Source organism: Xyrauchen texanus, chromosome 41, assembly GCF_025860055.1.
Source record: "Xyrauchen texanus isolate HMW12.3.18 chromosome 41, RBS_HiC_50CHRs, whole genome shotgun sequence".
NCBI lineage: Eukaryota > Metazoa > Chordata > Actinopteri > Cypriniformes > Catostomidae > Xyrauchen > Xyrauchen texanus.
In genome coordinates, this window is record NC_068316.1 from 4182385 (window position 1) to 4200872 (window position 18488).

General features: G+C 37.3%; 4 protein-coding genes across 6 annotated transcripts; 2 read left to right on the forward strand and 2 right to left on the reverse strand.

Moving 5' to 3' along the window:
• Positions 1 to 394: 394 nt before the first annotated feature.
• Positions 395 to 5018, reverse strand: decr2 (2,4-dienoyl CoA reductase 2, peroxisomal). Of its 3 annotated transcripts, none has more exons than XM_052113888.1 (10): positions 4880 to 5018; positions 4525 to 4632; positions 4284 to 4352; positions 4015 to 4066; positions 3799 to 3934; positions 3053 to 3177; positions 2832 to 2925; positions 2588 to 2692; positions 2310 to 2498; positions 395 to 1230 (listed from the first exon to the last, which is right to left on the reverse strand). In XM_052113888.1, exons 2-10 carry the CDS (start codon positions 4623 to 4625, stop codon positions 1196 to 1198), a joined length of 906 nt encoding a protein of 301 aa, XP_051969848.1. In that variant the 5' UTR covers positions 4626 to 4632; positions 4880 to 5018; the 3' UTR covers positions 395 to 1195. The 3 variants fall into 3 exon arrangements, with proteins under 3 accessions (XP_051969848.1, XP_051969849.1, XP_051969850.1); XM_052113889.1 differs by having other exon boundaries at positions 2272 to 2498; XM_052113890.1 differs by having other exon boundaries at positions 2252 to 2498.
• Positions 5019 to 7045: 2027 nt separating this feature from the next.
• LOC127634367 (protein ccsmst1) lies at positions 7046 to 9175 on the forward strand. Its single transcript, XM_052113897.1, has 2 exons — positions 7046 to 7187; positions 8660 to 9175. Exons 1-2 carry the CDS (start codon positions 7096 to 7098, stop codon positions 8988 to 8990), a joined length of 423 nt encoding a protein of 140 aa, XP_051969857.1. The 5' UTR covers positions 7046 to 7095; the 3' UTR covers positions 8991 to 9175.
• Positions 9176 to 10177: 1002 nt separating this feature from the next.
• h3f3d (H3 histone, family 3D) lies at positions 10178 to 13650 on the reverse strand. Its single transcript, XM_052113898.1, has 4 exons — positions 13567 to 13650; positions 11599 to 11745; positions 10568 to 10721; positions 10178 to 10400 (listed from the first exon to the last, which is right to left on the reverse strand). Exons 2-4 carry the CDS (start codon positions 11724 to 11726, stop codon positions 10272 to 10274), a joined length of 411 nt encoding a protein of 136 aa, XP_051969858.1. The 5' UTR covers positions 11727 to 11745; positions 13567 to 13650; the 3' UTR covers positions 10178 to 10271.
• A 1487-nt stretch (positions 13651 to 15137) lies between these two features.
• Positions 15138 to 18276, forward strand: c41h8orf33 (chromosome 41 C8orf33 homolog). The gene is made up of 5 exons (XM_052113894.1): positions 15138 to 15444; positions 17059 to 17285; positions 17393 to 17483; positions 17586 to 17732; positions 17846 to 18276. The coding sequence occupies exons 1-5, from the start codon at positions 15420 to 15422 to the stop codon at positions 18079 to 18081; spliced, it is 726 nt and encodes a 241-aa protein (XP_051969854.1). The 5' UTR covers positions 15138 to 15419; the 3' UTR covers positions 18082 to 18276.
• The last annotated feature ends 212 nt before the right edge of the window (positions 18277 to 18488 follow it).

An 18488-nucleotide genomic window follows, 5' to 3' on the forward strand; every position in this document is an offset into this window, starting at 1 on the left:
GCCGCAGCCTGCCTCTTTAAACCACAGGCGTCAAGAATCTTTTCCTCGCGCGGTTATCTGTGAATTTGCTCGCGATGGTGATGATGGGAGTGCAGATTTATAACGGTCATTTTTTTTATTCCACATTCCCGCGTTTCAGAATGATGATATGACGCCAACATTTGTGACTGAAAACAGCAGGTCTGGTGGTAAATCAGTGGTTAACTTAATCGAAACAGTTTGCAAGAATTACATTTACACTCTTCAACTCCCGAGAAGTGCTTATTTGTTAACCAAAGAGTGATATATTTAGTTGTTTATTGTGGTTTTATCGCGCCCTCTCGTGTCTAAATAAATGTGTTACAGTTAATAACATAACCTGGAAAAGTAGTAAAAGCATTATAAAAGCTTTATTACGGAAACGGTTTATATATATGAGAATACAATGAGGCATGATTTTTATTAAAAAATTATACATGTACTGTTGATTAAAATAAAAAGACAATTACACCAGTAATCATATTACATTTAAAAGTAGTGTTACAATGGATGATACAAGTAAAATCAACATTTTGATCTATAATACTCAGTGTTGGGTGTATTGCTAAATTAAATTACTTTTTCAGTGAAAAAAAGTAAGGGATTACTCTTAATTTTTGCAGTAATTTCATTACAGTTACTTCTGATGTAATGGTGTTAAATACTGAATAGACTATTGAACAATTCTATATAAAACAATAGTGAATTTAAAATGTAATGTCTAATGTTAAAATATATGTTTTCTAATTTAATGCTGCCCCCTATAAATTCATGAATAATTTATTTGATTTTATATAATTTACTTGAAAGAATTAAAAGAACAGTTTCATGTCTATACTTGTATTTTTCATCTGGTCGAGGTTGATAAGGGTTTTAGAAAGTAATTTGTAATAAGTAATGTAATTACTTTTCAGACAATTAGTACAATACTCTAATTACAGTGTAGATGGTGTAATTAGTAGTTAGTAATTAAATACTTTTTAGAGTAACTTAACCAACACTGATAATACTTTACATGAAACATGGTTGAAATATCACACAATGGCTATACAATGAGAATGCACAGTTCAATTGTTTCTAATATCATTATCAATATCTTAACTCATCGTATGCACAGACATGCAGAGGTTTAGTCAACTGGTCCACTGGTTTATTTCATCCATTCTTTCAAGTCAAGCTATTTGTCTTTTCTTGTTTCTGCGGACCAAAAGCCTAGAAACACATGGGAGAGGAAATTACAATGACATCTTTTAAGACTTAATCCACATATCATACCACTGGGACCCCACTCTACTGCCAAATGTTTGGTCATGGCATCTATAAACACATACATACATATATAAATACATCTCATATCCTCTCAAATAACTACCAGGTCCTCAACTGAACCATATATAACAATCAAATTTAGGGTGCACTCAGTAACGTTTTTCCTCATTAAAAAAAGTTTAACTCCTTAATACATGAATTGTAATTTTGCACTATATTTAGGACATCATGAGCACTCACATTAAAATGAAGACTCCAGCCATATCAGTATCCTTATAAAAGCTGTTTTATTCTACATGGAGAGGGTCCGCACATGGGGGCGGCCATTTTAGAATCACATGACCAGCTGAATACTACTCGCTTAATATCTACAACCATCTGTTATTTGACACTTTCACTCACTGACTAAATTAATCATGGCTGACTGTGTATACTACATTTCTACAATGTGAAACTGAAAACTATTGATTTTAAATTATGCTGCATCCAAGCCGCTATGTGTCAGTGCAAGTCCAAGACGACACAAAGACAAAAATTACTGAATGCAACTTTAAAGATAACATTTTAGTTTTTGTTATTGCTTTAAAGACTAATGAGGTGTTCACACAATGTTGCTTTGCACACTAGGGATGGGCGATTCATTGTTGTTCTAGTTAATGGTAAATAAATAATAATATCCCTAGTTTAAAAAAACTAAATGTAGAATCGATATTTGTGTGTGAGGATTGATATTATCTATACAACATCAGTTTCGGAAGTATCGATACTTTAGGATTGATCCGCCCATCTCTATCGCACACCTCATGAATAGTACTACATATCGTGTTCTTGATTTTGGAAATAATTTGAAAGACTGTGGATGAAAAATTTTGATTTCTCATCAGTGTGTTTGACCATAATTATTTTTGTAATTATGTCAAATTATCATCATCGATTATTTTCATCCCATATAACTAGCAAGCACCTGTCTTCAAATGCACGCACATCTTTTCAAAGTTTTGCAGAGCGAGATGAAAGTATACCCAGCAGCCGTTCCACGTCATTTGCAGAGGTGAGCCACGCCCCTCCATCGGCGACCAGTATAGAGCCAGTGACGTATGAAGCAGCACGACTGGCCAGGAACAGAACCGCATGTGCCATCTCTGTCTTATTACCGGCCCTTTGCAACGGGATGCTGCGAAACGCCCCCGCTGTCTCGGCATGGGTACCACCTGACAAGAAGTGGGATATAAAAAGAAATATAAAAAAGTGACATTGGAATTAGACTGCTTGGCTTGGCGTGTAACACATTTGGTCTTACCCAGTCTACGGTATCCTTCTGTGCCAGAGATGGGCCCTGGAGCCACTGTATTCACCCTCACACCACTGGGACCCCACTCTACTGCCAAATGTTTGGTCATGGCATCTATAAACACATACATACATATATAAATACATCTCATATCCTCTCAAATAACTACCAGGTCCTCAACTGAACCATATATAACAGTATAACATGTATAAATAAGCATATGACTTTGCAAAGCCCAAATACAGAAACAAACCATTTGCAGCTTTTGCTGACCCAGCATGCACCTGGAGCGCCTGGCCTCTGTACCCCAGTGTGGCGGAAATGTTTACAATGGAGCCACCATGATCCTGAGAGAAAAACACATCATTACTGGTCTTCGAAGCTTTGGTAATCGAGACTGCACAATCAAACAATTAACTCAATTTATACAGCAATAACTAACACTTTCCAGACAGCCTGCAGAATTATATTTACCTTGAACCATTTGTCATAGATCACTTTACTGGTGTTGAAAGTTCCCATGGTGTCAATCTCCATTACGGTCTTAAATGCGTTAAATGACAATGATGTAGCAGGACACAGAAAATTACCTGCAGCATCTGAGAAATAAATAAAAAAAAAAAAATAAAATAAAAAAAACAATATATAAGCCTCATTTTCATAAATATGCTCCAAAGGTAAAAAAAAAAAAAACTAAACAAAAAAAGGCATCAGGTTTGGAACAACATGTGAGTGAGTAAATGACAACAGAATTTTAATTTTGGGGTTACCCATTTCTTTAACATATATGTATTCCTAGTTTTTTGTGTTTGCTGGGATGCTCGTTCATGCACAATAAAACTTAACTATACATGATTGTACATAAAAAAAAAAAAAACTTTCTTAAACTAAGGCAGCATAATTTGTGGATTAAATATTAAGTTTTGTTTTTAACATGATATATCAATTTGTTTTACTGTACCCCACAATTTTCAGAAGCACCCTCTGTGATTTTGATCTGACACCGGGCCTGCAGGTAAACTTATCAAGTATGTACAAAAGTACATATACATACATATTATGTAATCACGTGAGAAAGATAAGATGGTGTTAGGCTGTCCTTGATACTTTAAAATCAACAGAAACACCTTACATTTATTGTCTTTGTAACAAGGTGAATACAGGTTGTAAAGTGGGTTTGACCTATTGTGACACTTTAGTGACCCCTAGCTCAAGCGTACTGTTAATAAGTATGTCAATGCGTCCGAACTCCTTCAGGGTTTCTTCCACGGCAGCAGAAATCGTCTCGGGTTGACGGACATCCATCACTATTGGCAAACACCGCCTGCCCGTAGCACCTGTCAACTTCTTGGCTGCCTAAAACACACACAAAATCAATCACTTACCAACCAACGAGCAACACCAATGAGTTATCAGAGAGATTTGTGATAAAGTACCTCAACGAGTTTCTCCAGGTTTCTGCTGGCGATCACCGTGTCACAACCATGCCTGACAGAATCACAAAATGAGACGTGCATGAGAAAAGATCATTCCAAAGCAAATAAAAAAAGCTTGTTGAAATCTACTATATCTGAGGTTGTTTCACTCTGAATTCAGCCCTTATAAAGTATATTACATCAGGTATTACTGAGATATGTGATGAATAAGAGTGTCAGCCTGAGAGGTCCAGCTGATGGGAAATAATGGATAATCTTTGACGACCCACCTCATGAAAACTTCTGCTATTCGAAAACCAATACCTGACCCTCCACCTGTGATAAACGCCACCTGATTGCTGCAAAAACACAGTCATAATGATACATTTGTATATTATTATTATTATTATTTTTTATTTTACATGTATCAGAATGTTATTCCATGCATGCCAACAAGAGTAATTTAACAACGCAGGGACTTTCAATGCAAAAACAAACTAAGCAAAATGTAAAGGTGTTTATTCTCCTTACATGAGCAGATCAGGACTGTAAATGTAAGTGTAAGTGTTCATACAGTCATCAGTATGAATGTCCTCTGGTGAATTATTGACCAGCTGTGGTTTCTCTGCCATGATCTTTCTAAATAAGCACACGAAAAACAACCACACACAAAAGATCGTTAATATATATTAAAAACTCTCCTTTTCCATTCCACATTGCGTTGTCAAATAACATTCATAACCTTTCGTACCCATATTATGCAACGAAAACGTAAGCTACTGATATTTTGCAACCGCTAACTTTACGTTTTTCTTACTTTAACAATCATGTTACTGTATGAAATACGTTCTAGCAAGGCGTGAACATAGGTTTAAAGTTCCTTTACCCCGACTGTGAATCCGACTGCACTTGTTCTCCACACTCGTGTAATAAATGTATAAAAGTTTATGCAAGAGTTGTTTTCATTTTGCACGCTGGACTTCTGTACCCCTGAGATGCGTGTGACGTCACTCGAGCGAGGCGCGTGCGGAACTGTGGGAAATGTAGTTCTGTATTAGTTAGCGTTGGCAGTGCTACGGGGTTTCGTATTATGTGTTATTTTTTTAAAGTTATATTATGATTTAAACCATTTATATTATATTGAGTTGTCAGCTTTAGAACAAATATGATGCATGTTCCTTGAGACTAATCCTTACAAAATAGTACAGTCATGCGTATACAGTCATGGAGTCAGTTTGCAATGCCATCGTACTTCATGGTTCCTAAATGTTTCCATTTGCCATGTACCATGATATACACTGGTGGCTAAAAGTTTGGAATAATATACAGATTTTGCTGTTTCGGAAGGAAATTGGTCACCAAAGTGGCATTCATCTGATCACAAAGTATAGTCAGGACATTACTGATGTAAAAAACAGCACCATCACTATTTGAAAAAAGTCATTTTTACTATGTAATTAACCATTTTTATTGATTCACATATATATATACCTCATAAAATAAAACATATATACAAAGAATCACTTTTAACCCCAACTATTATCCCTCCTCCTCCCAATCCCACCCTAACCCCAACAACATAACAGTGGTCCCAAATGACATAGTCACACACATGCAAAAATAAATAAACAAATAAAAGGAAAAGAAATGTCAAATACCCACCCCATTTCTCCAGCCGACCTCCAGCCCCTCAAAATAATCTGCCTGGCGATCTTGAAACTGGTTAAGACCCAAGCCTTTGTTTGTCCACTTTCAGTGTCAATAACAGTCCCATCACCCAAGATACAGAGTCTGGGGCAAAAAGGTACCTGACACATCACACACTAAACTCTGCACCTTTAGCCAAAACTGTTGTATTTCAACACACCCCCAAAAGACATGGGCTGTATCTCCATCCTCTAATTGGCATCGCCAGCAGATGGGTGTGTCTTTAAGACCAAGCCTATTCAATTTAGAGGGGGGTCTAATAGAACCGATGTAAAATCTTGAATTGCAGAAGACACACCCTTGCATCTCTAGATGCAGTTTTTATATTTTTTCATGGAGGCAGCATTAAATTAGAAAACATATATTTTAACATTAGATGTTATGGGGGCCTGGGTAGCTCAGTGAGTATTGACGTTGACTATCACCCCTGGAGTCGCTAGTTTGAATCCAGGGTGTGCTGAGTGACTCCAGCCAGGTCTCCTAAGCAACCAATTGGCCCGGTTGCTAGGGAGGGTAGAGTCACATGGGGTAATCTCCTCGTGGTCGCTATAATGTGGTTCTCACTCTCGGTGGGGCACGTGGTGAGTTGTGCGTGGATGCCGTGGAGAATAGCGTGAAGCCTCCACATGTGCTAAGTCTCTGCGGTAACGCGCTCAACAAGCCACGTGATAAAATGCGCCGATTGCCGGTCTCAGATGCGATGGCGACTGAGATTCGTCCTCCACCACCCAGATTGAGGCGAGTCACTACGCCACCACGAGGACTTAGAGAGCGCATTGGAATTAAAAGGGGAGAGAAAAAACCATTAGATGAAAAATTTCACATTTTTTATTTCAATTTTAAATTCACTATTGTTTTATATAGAATTGTTCAATAGTCTATAAAGTATTTAACACCATTACATCAGAATTAACTGTAACTAAATTACTGAAAATTTATTTTTATAATTATCATATTTTTCAATGAAAAAGTAAATTAATTACCGTAATTAATTCATTAGTAATGCCACCAATCGCTGTCAATGAGTGAAAAAGTGTCAAATAACAGGATGGTTACTGAGATTAAACGAGTAGTATTCGGCTGGTCATGTGATTCTAATATGGCCGCCCCCATGTGCGGACCGTCTCCATGTAAAATAAGACAGCTTTTATAAGTTTTAATGTGCGTGGTTATGATTTCCTACATATATTGCAAAATGCATGTCTTTAGGGGTTAACTTTTAATGAGGAAAAAAATTACTGCAGCTTTAAGCAATAATAAAAAAAGAAGACAAAAAAGAAAGGCTCTGGTATAACGACCAAGGCGGAACTATATTACAGTTGATTGTAGTTTCATTCCGGGTGGAATTTAAAGTCGCACTCGTTACATCACGCCTTGATGTAAGGAAACCTCAAGATGTCAACTGCAGGACAACGAGTCTGCTCTAATTTATCTCGATTTTCTTTATATCACCATATTTTCACCAACACAAGACAGGGCACTTTAAGGCAAGTAAACACTTTGTGGATAGATTATAGAAGTCTCATTCACCTCAACAGAGCTTATGCAAACAACTTGTTGTAGTTAAAGCAAACCTTTAATTGATTAACAAATTATATTGTTGTTGCTATCTGTTGTTTAAATGGTCTTTAAATCCCATTTGATGGGCAGAAATAATGTTTCCTAATTTAAATGTTCAATTGACCTTGGCTAGAGGGATCTATGTTTTTAACGTGGTCAATAGTTGAAATACTGCATTATAAACCTTTTATATTAACAAAGGTTGTCAATAATACATAGTTGTGAGCTCTGGTAATTGTACATTAGGAACATTTGCAGCTTAACCTCCTGAAACCCCTGCATGACTACTGTGTGGTCTTTTCTTTCTTTCTTTCTTTCTTTCTTTCTTTCTTTCTTTCTTTCTTTCTTCAGTCTTCCTGAAAATGTATGTCCACATATGTGGACAGTGGGACTGAGCTGTGACACTTTCTATAATACTAAGCTATCGAAAGTATGATTTTTTTTAAATCAATTTGTTTATGGGTCCAGGAGTGTTGGTGGTTCATGTTTTTGAGATGTAACAGACATTGCATAATAAATTAGCATAATTAATTCTGATTCAATGCAATGGCCAGCATCATCCAATCACAGCCAACCATGTTAAAATAAAATGACACATTATAAAATGTACTGATTACTTGTCTATCAAACATGTTGAGTGGCCCAAGCATCATTTGCAGCATGAAACTGGTCTTTAAATAGGATTGAATGCACTTGGCGGCATAGGATGCTCCCTATTTAGTGAATGACTTAACCTCCAGTGTGGTGTCTATCTGCACTGGTCTCAGAAAACGTTCGAAATGTACCTTCATTTTCATCCTAACTCCATGTAAAGACTCTGAAATTAACATTTTCCAGTTTTTGTATGCATCCATTGATTCTCAAGGTGAATATATTTTAACTGAAACTGAGCATAAAGTCCACAAATGTGGTCATTGCGTTTAACAGCGTGCCGTTTTACGATAAATTGCTCCAGTTTTAAAAATGGCATATCAGATGAAACTAGAGACTCTAATCTTTTGATTCAAACAGGTTTCAAGGTAAAAACATTATTAGGTTTCTGAACAGACGTAGTTTTGTCGGCGTTTCTCCCGAACACAAACTCCTGCGATCGCCACCATATTGTTTGCACACATGACTCCGTGCGTCTAAGGTTAAGGCTTTACTGACAGACCAGTCACCTTAACTGAGATCAGTCAGTTTAAATGAAATTAAATTATGCGTTGTGTATAGCGAAGCCAAAACGTAATGTCCACGCATGTGGACGCGGGGTCTCTGGAGGTTAAAAGAAGAAATTATTTTTGTAACTGGTCTCAGTTCACATGTATCACATTGTAAACTCCCTGTAAGGAGCCAAAGAACGTGAAGTACTGTTGAACACTTATTTTTAGTATTAATGTGCTAAATAATTGTCTTCCAGACCTTGTGCCACAAGGACGTTGTCCATGACATCACAGCTTTACGCAAAGTCCAGAAAACCTCCGGATGACAATGAAGAAATTTCCGAACCCATCAAGTTCTCCACCAGCAAAGCCAGCCATCGAACCTGGAATGTGGACCGCTCGCTGGGCAGCAATTACCAGCGGCCCTGGTGGAAAGTTTTACCCATCAGCATATTTGGATTGGGCTTCCTCCTCTGGTGCATCTTCAGGAAAGAGACAGAGATAGACGAGTCTCTAGAGAAACATCTGTATGAACATTTACCAGGACTGTTGTCAGATGAAGAGGAAAGTGTCAAAAGCAAACCATGACAGGGTCTTAAAAGGGACATTTTGTACAGGTCATATTTATTGTTCAGTGATGCCTTAAGTTGGACTTAATTTATTCAATTAACCATCCGGACTCTCAAGAATAGATACAGTTGAAGACTTGAACTGCACATGATTGTCAATTGAATAAACCCAGATTCAGACCGCTCTATACGGTGTGTATTAGCCTATTTTCAAGGTTTACACATTTCAATTTCATAAATTCCCGTCAGAATGGAGTGCATTTTTAATAAAAATATAAAGACTCCATTAGATGGAAATGTAAATTGATATGCACGATCTAAAAACAAATATTTATACTTTGAAGGAGGACCAATAGTAATTTGGAATTGTAAGCAGGGTGTGACTGCTTTGATAACTAAAAATCATATTGTGGAACTGGCCAAATGACAAACATCCATAGCTAAATTGGTCAGTACATTGTAGGAGCATGCAACAGTGAAAACCTGTACTTGACACTTTGTATGTCAATGTATAAATGGACCTTTGTGAGAAAGCAAAACAAATTAGTAAATCGGTGAAATTGTCCCATTCAATTAGGGCAGTTGGTTACATTTGCATTCACAAAATGCACTTTTATAAGGACCAATGAATGCACCAATTTGGTGTTCTCAAATGAGCCATGTCTGCAAATCAGTACAAAAAGTTCCAAAATGCATGCCTTTCGGGAATTTCATAATTTCTTGCTTTAAAAATCTCAATCCTAAACTTGATTGAGGTCCAAGTGTAAAAACTAACCCAGAGCGTCAAATGTGGCATTTTAAACCCCACTGAAGGAATGCATTTACACAGTTTGTATTAAATCAAAAGCTCAAGCTACAAATACACATTTGCCAACTTAAGCCAAAATAACAAGCAGCAACACAAATTGAGGTAGTGGAAAGTTTTATTTACAACCAAATGGCCACAACAGAAGAGGGAAAAAATAACTATATAAATGATAGAAATAAAAATGGACACATTCTAATTCATCATGAAGCATGCAGACTAGGCAGAGGTATATGAAAAGGCTAAAATACAAACTTTAAAACCCTGAGGAGCTCCCGGAATGTTCTGACGCTGCCCCCAACTATTAACTAACCACAAAACACCCCTCCCCTACCGCAACTACCAAAAAAATTAAATTAAACTTAACTACACAGGCATTTATAGTCGAGTGTGTAAGAACCTTGATGCCCCTCCCTCCCTCCCGACCCACCCACGCATCAAACCTCTTCCCCATATATTCCCCCACACAAAAAAGTAGAGTAATTAATAAAGAGTTTAAGCACGCTCTCCACGGATTCGACGTGCCAGCTGGATGTCTTTGGGCATGATGGTGACACGTTTGGCATGGATGGCACACAAGTTGGTGTCCTCAAACAGACCGACCAAGTATGCTTCACTTGCCTCCTGCATTTGAGAAAAATACCATTATAAAACAAGTTTAGGTCCAACCCCAATACAACACACTTTAAGCCAATCTAGATATTCAGGGTAACTTTGAGTTGGAGCTAAACTCTTTTAGGACCGCAGTTGAACATCACTGCTCTACATTAATCCAGCACCAGCAAACACACCTGCAAGGCTCCAATGGCAGCGCTCTGAAAACGCAAGTCAGTTTTGAAGTCCTGAGCGATCTCACGAACCAGACGCTGGAACGGAAGCTTGCGGATCAGCAACTCGGTGGACTTCTGGTACCGACGGATCTCACGAAGAGCTACAGTTCCAGGACTGTGGAAAGCAAAAAAAAAAAATAACATTATACATTTTATATTATGGTTTCACTAACATTATGCAAACATGCTAGGACCAAATATGTGTTTATTTTCCATTCAGTAAATTGTAGTAAGTTAGCTATTCTCTTTAGGACAAGTTGGAACAATATGGTGCATAATCCTTGATTAACCCTCCCAAAAACATTCAACATGGAGAAAAAAAAAAAAAAAAGCCTGAACGATTAACATCCATTTAACACATGGTGCTCAAATAAAATAGCATCACCATGGCATGTCCAAAAACAGACATCACTCAAATACTTTTTTGAGTGATGTTGTGTATTTTGCAGTTAAAGTTCAAATTAAGGGCAGTGCTTAATCCATGTTCAAGGATGAAAAATTTACAATTTTTAAAAGTAGGTATGGCTGCAGGTCGGAGACCTCAAAATCTGGGGGTGGAGTTACTCCCAAAGGGGGCATCGTTTCCACTCACAGTTAAGGGCTCCCTATAAATTTAATGGCAATTGAGCTCCCCCCCTTTTTTTGGAGCAATGCCTGCAGTCTCAATTGGCACAATAGAGCGGTTCAGGTTGTAATCCAAAAACCACTGAAGAAAATAAGCATTTGAGCCATGGGCTTCCTCTGGATTTTATAAATAGCAGTACTCACATTTAAGAGTAAAATAAGGTCTGTGGTAAACATAACTTGAAGACACGTGTGCGTTTTGTTCTACAACATAAATGAGTCATACAGTCAAAAAGACAACAGGATCTTAAACTCACATTTGAGGTATGACTGTGTAATTTATGTTTTTATATTTTTAATCCAAATCTGCCTTTATAAAAACCCATAGGATAATCCCATGGGGTAAATTAGTCTTCCTGGTTCCTTACCGGTATCTGTGGGGCTTCTTGACTCCACCAGTGGAGGGCGCACTCTTCCTGGCCGCCTTTGTGGCCAGCTGTTTCCTGGGGGCTTTGCCACCGGTGGATTTACGGGCGGTCTGTTTTGTACGTGCCATGGCACTCTAATGAAGCGGTCTAAGAAAAAAATTAAAAATAATAAATATATATAGATAAATACAGATAGCCACAGGAAATGCCACAAGGCATGACGCAATCCAAAACAAACTCCAATTCACCGTCTCCACCCATAAAAGTAATACACTTGCATATTTAACTCGAAGGCACGGTTCGGTAATTTGACCGAAATAAATTTGGTTTCTTCAATAAAACTGGTTTCTTTTATCTGACAAGTACGAGACTTTATCATTTGATATCTGAACACACACAAAGAAATTAGTGGAGTCAATCAGTGGTGCCAATTTTTTTTTTTTAAAACACCACACATAGAAATTAAGGGGCAAGCCTACCAAACATCAAGAGTCCAAAAAACACAACTGAAATGGTCAGACTATAAAAACACCATTTTGGAAACACACCAACCAAATTAAATTGGTTAGACCATAACAAATCTACAATGCTGTACACACAAATCCAGCTTATTACAAGCAGGGATAAATTATTTTATTACCTTTTAATTCTACTCATTTCAGGGATATAAAAACTAACAAAAACAACATCAAATCAACTAAATTGACAAAGTACTCTTTGATAATGTTTGAATATATATCCAATTGCAGAACTTGTGAAAATCTATAAATAACAAATAAGTAGCTCTCTGTAGCCATCTAGTGTTCATACTTGTAATTTCATCTTGTTTATTAAATGGACAATTTATTCTTGAGCCTGTAAGCCTTCAAATGGCTTAAAATTTATGAGGATTGGTTTAGTATTGGAGAAAATATTCAGAAAATAAAAATAAAAGTTGATCGTCAAGCTCAAATAGGTAAATAAATAAAAGAAAAAGGTCCAAACACTCCCCAATGCCTTCACATGATTTAATTTAAGCGTTGTAAAACTTATTTCGTAACAATTCAAAGAATCACACATTTATTGTTTCCGGACACTTTTGACCGGGAACAACCAGAACATGATTTAATGATGAACAGTGCATAAGGGTGTTTAGGAAAATAAGTGAGCATGACAACCATGGGGGGGGCTATTCTAGCACAACGGGGCTATTCTCCAAAACTGGCTAAACACATGTTTTTATTTATTTTCAAATGCAGCTTTAGATGGTATATTAAAAGGTAAAGTAGATGTACATTTTACTTTGGCGTTTAAGCAAGTAGAAACAAATGTTGCAATGGCATGACATCATAAATTTGTATTGGGACACTTGAGTCACAAACCTGACTAAGCCCATTCAACAAACGCACCCACACATTGCCACAAGGCACAAACTACTATGATCCCGCACATATTTAACCATTAAGCGACTAGTCGTGAACATACATCCTGTTTCCTTCACAATTTGGCGAAACACGTGGGATAATCGCGGCTAAATTGAGAGGGAAAGGCGGATAACTGGTGCAGCAGTGAAGTCCACCATCTCATGATGAGACTCAGACACGTTTCTGCCTTTATGTGTAACATGGCGCCCAAGAACACCAATTACATCCTTTTCTTTGTCTACACCGACAATTCAGTCACCCGGACTGAAAGTGCTAAAATGAATAACGACGTAAATCACCGGGTTACATATTTAAAACAGAAGTTCTGAAAGTTAAAAACACCGAGAGAGCTTGTGAGCTAAAACCGAAGTAAATATCTGTTTGCGCTAGTTCGACTAAAACATGAACCGAAATACACCGTTTTCTCATTTAAACACACAGAATAGGCTGGAGCCCCAAGACTATTTGTGTTCTAAAAATGTTAGATACACACTTTATAATACACGAAACATACGATCCAATAGATTTAGTTGCTGTTTTAATAACGACCGTTAGCGATACTTACGGCTTTTTGTTTAGGGAACTCGTCGAATCCAAAACAAGGAACGTCGGTCACACGCAAATCGAACGTCCTTGTTCTTATATCGTTAGTGACGTAAGCACGCTAGTAAGCCACGCCTACATCGTTTCTCATTGGCTGAAGGAGCGAATGCGGAATATCTCCCGTTTCGGTATTAAAAATAGTTCTAGCGCTCTTTTAGATGTCATTTTGATAAGGCTTTCCGTTTTCTGTTTCTGTAAATAAATCAGAATAATCATGACCTCAGAGGATTCGTACGAATGTTTAATGGAGAATATTTTTCAAAGCACTGGCTTTCAAAACCCTTCCGTGTATAGTTCTGAAACAGTTTATTGTTGATTACATAACCGCCCATTGCGGTTAATTTTGCTTGTCAATAGTGTACAATAAATCGTATGGAGTTATACTTGTGTCACAATTCTGTGTGCACTAAATTATATTTTGAGCGCACAAAAAATGTTCTGCTTGCGCAAGATGATATTTTGAGCTTGAAAAAGGGTATTTTTGCACACAGAGTGGGTAGGAGGAGAAAGCAAAACTAAGAATTCTGAGCAAATTCACATTCAAATAAACTTTATTCAAGTGCAAAATTGATTTTCATTTGCTCAAAATTTATTTATCTTTGCAAGAAGATACATTTCTTTTCAAAACTGAGTTCAAACTCATGCAAAATAACATTTTTGTGCATTCAAAATATCATTTTGGGCGTTCAAAAATAATTTTTGTGTGCTCAATTTCATCTTGTGAATGCAGAAAATTGTTTGTGCATTCAAAATATCATCTTGCACGTGCAAAATAACTTTTTGTGCGCTCAATTTCATCTTGTGTGTGCAGACATTTTTTTGTGCATTCAAAATATCATCTTGCGCGTTCAAAATAACATTTTGTGCCCTCAAAATATCTCCTTGCGCATGCAGAATTGTGGCACATATATAACTCCGATTATATATTGCAACAAAGATATATAATATATATATATATAAAGACTGGGACATACAGGGTTAAACTCAACACTGGCAATTATGGGGTTACATGAGAATGGATTATGTGATGTGTGTGGTGTATCTGAAAATGTATGTCATGTTTTATTTATTTGTAGTAAGTATAATATTTTTCGGGGTGTATTATTCAGTCATTTGGAAAATGGAGAGGATAGAATGAAGAATGAGGATATTCTAGGAAAAGGTTTATTGAACAGACAGATATATAGAGCACTAATTGCGTTTATATATGATTCAGGTTTGGGTTTTAGAATATAATATGTCTGTAAAGTTGAACCCGCCATGGGGGCTGAGTGTGGACGGAGGAGCTGAACACGCAGCGCCGGATGAAACTCAATGAAGCTTCTATTGCAGGTACTATAAATACTGGTGATGTGTGTGGGATGATATAGATAGTTAGTCAATGGTCCATTGGTAGGAAGCAAGAGGAAACAGTTTTAAACTTCAGACTTATCACCCAAGGTTAATTTGCTATCCAGTACAGTAGGTGGCGATAATGCTCCTTAGGAGTTAATCGCCATTAAACAATAAGAAGAAGAAGAAGAACGTTTAGAATGTGACGTTTGTTCTTAGCGGAAGCCTTTGAAGTGTGCACACAGCATGCGCATGGGTGTTCAACATTTGTACACAAATTTGTTAAACCAACTATTAGTCTATCGGGAATTTGCCAGCCGCCATTAAACAACACCAGAAGAAGAAGCCTATCGGGAAAATAATACGATTTATAAGTCTCTGGTGGATTTATTTATGTGTTGTTTCATTTCAATGAATGTTGTTGATCACAGATTAGTTGACCGATCAAGTTATTAGACAGGACGTATTGGGATTTCTTCAAACATGACAGATGAATCACCTGAATCAGGTAAGAGCAACCAATTATTCAATGTTTCACTAGTACAAATCGGTTTTAAATCATTGGTTGGAATATTGGCCATTTTGTTTACATTTTCTATCCAAAGTAACTTGAACAAGTACAATTGTTTACAGTTACAACTTGTAACCAGTTATAGATGCAGAACAAAGAACTGGAAGTAAGCTAAAGTTGAAAAAAATCCTTAAACTGTCCCCCTAAAAGTCACATATTTCCAATTACTTAATAACAATCAAGTTAAAGGGATAGTACACCCCAAAATAAAAATCTCTCATTGTTTACTGACCATTATTTATTTCTTCTGCTGAACACAAATGAAGATTTTTACAATAATATTTCAGCTCTGTAGGTCCATACAATGCAAGTGAATTGTGACCGGAAATGTGAAGCTCCAACAAGCACATAAAGGCAGCATAAAAGTAATCCATATGACTCCAGTGGTTGAATCCATGTCTTCTTAAGCGATATGATAGGTGTGGGTGAGAAACGGTACAATATTTAAGTCTTTTTTTTTGCTATAAATCTCCACTTTCACATTCTTCTTTTGTTTTTGGTGATTCACATTCTTCATATCGCCACCTACTGGGCAGGGAGGAGAATTTATAGTAAAAAAGCACTTAAATATTGATCCGTTTCTCACATACACCTATCGTATCTCTTCAGAAGTCTTTGATTTAACCACTGGAGTCATGTGGATTTTTTTTCTTTGTTTGGGTTCAGTGTAGAGGTCTGCAAGCTGACCCGGGCCCGATGGGACCACAATTTTGTAATGAATGAAAAAATAAACAGGGCTTCCAAACTTGTTTCGCACACATGCTCTCATTCACAGACACACGCGAACGGATGAGTTAGGGGCCGTTCACACTGAACGTGTTTTTGCGCACATCTGTTCTGTTTTCCCATCGTTTTCCTATGTAAATACATGCCGGACAAATCTGTTGCGCCATGTCTCGCTGTTTCTTCAGTGTCTCGTGCAGGACTGGCACATTTTAAACACAATGTCAACTTAAAAAGAACTTGTTGAGACACCTGCACTCTGTATCAGTCGTTGTGCTGTCTAGATTGTTTTTAGCGCAGGTTTCACAAAGATTAAACATTCTGAACAAGTTCAGGCTGCATAGAGGGCACTGTTGCATTGGTTCATATTATTCCAGATTGTTCTGCACCAAATTAAGCTTCAGCAAATAAACTGTAAGTCAATGCTTTTTTCCGTACTGATCTAGTTACTGAGGGGCTGATGTGCTTTGTTGAAACTGTATGTTTACTGTTTCAGTACAGTTGAATGTTGTCTATAATGCTTACATACAATTTAGCCTATTGCAAAAGTACTTGCTAGGAGAAGAAAGTATAAAGATAGTGAGCATGTTTGGGTCGGGCTTATAATCTGACGGTATCGTTCGGGCCGGGTATCGTGGCACACGGTCTCGGGTTTCATTTTAAGGCCCTTGCAGACCTCTAGTTCAGTAGAAGAAGGAAAGTCATACAAATCTGGTATGGCATGAGGGTGAGTAAATGATGAGAGAATTTTCACTTTTGGGTGAACTATTACTTTAAGTGCAGAAATAAATTCTCTGGATATGCTCATTGTTTGCAAACTCTTTGTAGGGACTCCCAAACTGCTTAAAAATGAGAAAAGCACTGTTGTCCAGAGTGAGGAGGTAGAGACTGTGGCAGTGCACCCCAAATCAGCAACCCAAAATTCTGAGGCTCCTGTCTGTGTTAAAAAATCCAAGAAGAAGAAGAAGAAGAAGGAAGGTGAAAGAAAAGACAATCAGCAAAAAGCGATGAAGAGCACTGCTGAGGAAACCCCCAAACAAGAGAGCACAGAACTGGTCAGCACTATAAAATAATCGAATACATTTGTATGCGCTCTTTATCAGACCCTAACATAGTCACTAATTGTGCATTGATTATTTTTAATGAAGAATGTGTGTTTTAGACTCCCGATGAGCAGCTGAGTCGAGAGTTGGACTGGTGCATAGAACAGCTAGAGCTTGGCCTGAGAACACAAAAAACTTCCAGTAAACAAAGTGAGTGCGTCAACATGCAAATGTTATTATATAATTTATACACACTACTGAAAAGAATAAAAGAACTCGTAACTTTTTGTCAATGCATCTGTTTGCATTTAGGGGAGGAGGCTGGTCGTTCTCTGAAAACATTGCGTAGCTCCAAAGCACCCCTGGTGAAGAAAAGGCAAGTCATGCGAGCGGTCTCTGGAGACTACAGGAAGAAGATGGAAGAGGATAAGGCCAGGCAGTTCAAACTCATACAGTCAGGTATAAGGACAAAATGCACAGCCATAAAGTTTTCTTCTGTGTGAAGTATTTGCTTTGCCTTAATTTTGGTGTTCTCCGCTAAAATATAAAAATATCTGTTCTTATCTTCCTAGCAATGAGCTCTGCCCGGGTCAACTCTGTCTCAGAGTGTAAACCAGTGTTTCATCGCCGAACTGAGACGAACGCACAACCAACGAACAAAACAGACAAATCTTGTGAGACAAACAACGTGCAAGGGCCACAGGATGCAAACGAACATACAAAGACTGTTGAGGAAAGCCAAGGAGAAACAAAACCTTTTGTTTTCACTAAATCACATGAAGAGTTTTGCTTCAACTTCAACTTGTGACATCATCCAATAGCATCTATGACTTTCTGAAAAGTTGGTTGAGTATTATGCATATGTAATGTCGAGTTCATCTATGCATTTCATTAAGCATGCAATATTAACATAACTGTTTTCATGAAGTTTAAAATGCTATATACACCAATTATGGACAAGACCCTTTATGTAAACAAGGCAAATAAATAAAATAAAATATATTCTTCAATTAGAGAGTTGATTCACATTTAATTGTCATTTATTTTTAGTTTCACTGAACATTATTGAACATTTTAAAATTATGATTTACGGCTGAAAATAACAACAATGTACTTTGGCGCGCATTGACGATGTATTGTTGTATCCGTTGCTATGGAAATGTATTTAAAGGGAACCAAAGAAATGCCAGCTTACTGCTCATAAATAATTTAAAC

Excerpts from the sequence above, each read along its gene's own strand:
- h3f3d (XM_052113898.1), bottom strand. The coding sequence starts at position 11,726 with ATGGCACGTACAAAACAGACCGCCCGTAAATCCACCGGTGGCAAAGCC. Across the intron at positions 10,722-11,598 it reads AAGAAGCCCCACAGATACCG|TCCTGGAACTGTAGCTCTTC; the intron begins GTAAGGAACCAG and ends TGCTTTCCACAG. Across the intron at positions 10,401-10,567 it reads CTGCCATTGGAGCCTTGCAG|GAGGCAAGTGAAGCATACTT; the intron begins GTGTGTTTGCTG and ends TCTCAAATGCAG.
- LOC127634367 (XM_052113897.1), top strand. The coding sequence starts at position 7,096 with ATGTCAACTGCAGGACAACGAGTCTGCTCTAATTTATCTCGATTTTCT. Across the intron at positions 7,188-8,659 it reads ACAAGACAGGGCACTTTAAG|ACCTTGTGCCACAAGGACGT; the intron begins GCAAGTAAACAC and ends ATTGTCTTCCAG.
- c41h8orf33 (XM_052113894.1), top strand. The coding sequence starts at position 15,420 with ATGACAGATGAATCACCTGAATCAG. Across the intron at positions 17,286-17,392 it reads AACAAGAGAGCACAGAACTG|ACTCCCGATGAGCAGCTGAG; the intron begins GTCAGCACTATA and ends TGTGTGTTTTAG. Across the intron at positions 17,484-17,585 it reads AAAAACTTCCAGTAAACAAA|GGGAGGAGGCTGGTCGTTCT; the intron begins GTGAGTGCGTCA and ends GTTTGCATTTAG.
- decr2 (XM_052113888.1), bottom strand. The coding sequence starts at position 4,625 with ATGGCAGAGAAACCACAGCTGGTCAATAATTCACCAGAGGACATTCAT. Across the intron at positions 4,353-4,524 it reads TACAGTCCTGATCTGCTCAT|CAATCAGGTGGCGTTTATCA; the intron begins GTAAGGAGAATA and ends GTGTTTTTGCAG. Across the intron at positions 2,499-2,587 it reads AGAAGGATACCGTAGACTGG|GTGGTACCCATGCCGAGACA; the intron begins GTAAGACCAAAT and ends ACTTCTTGTCAG.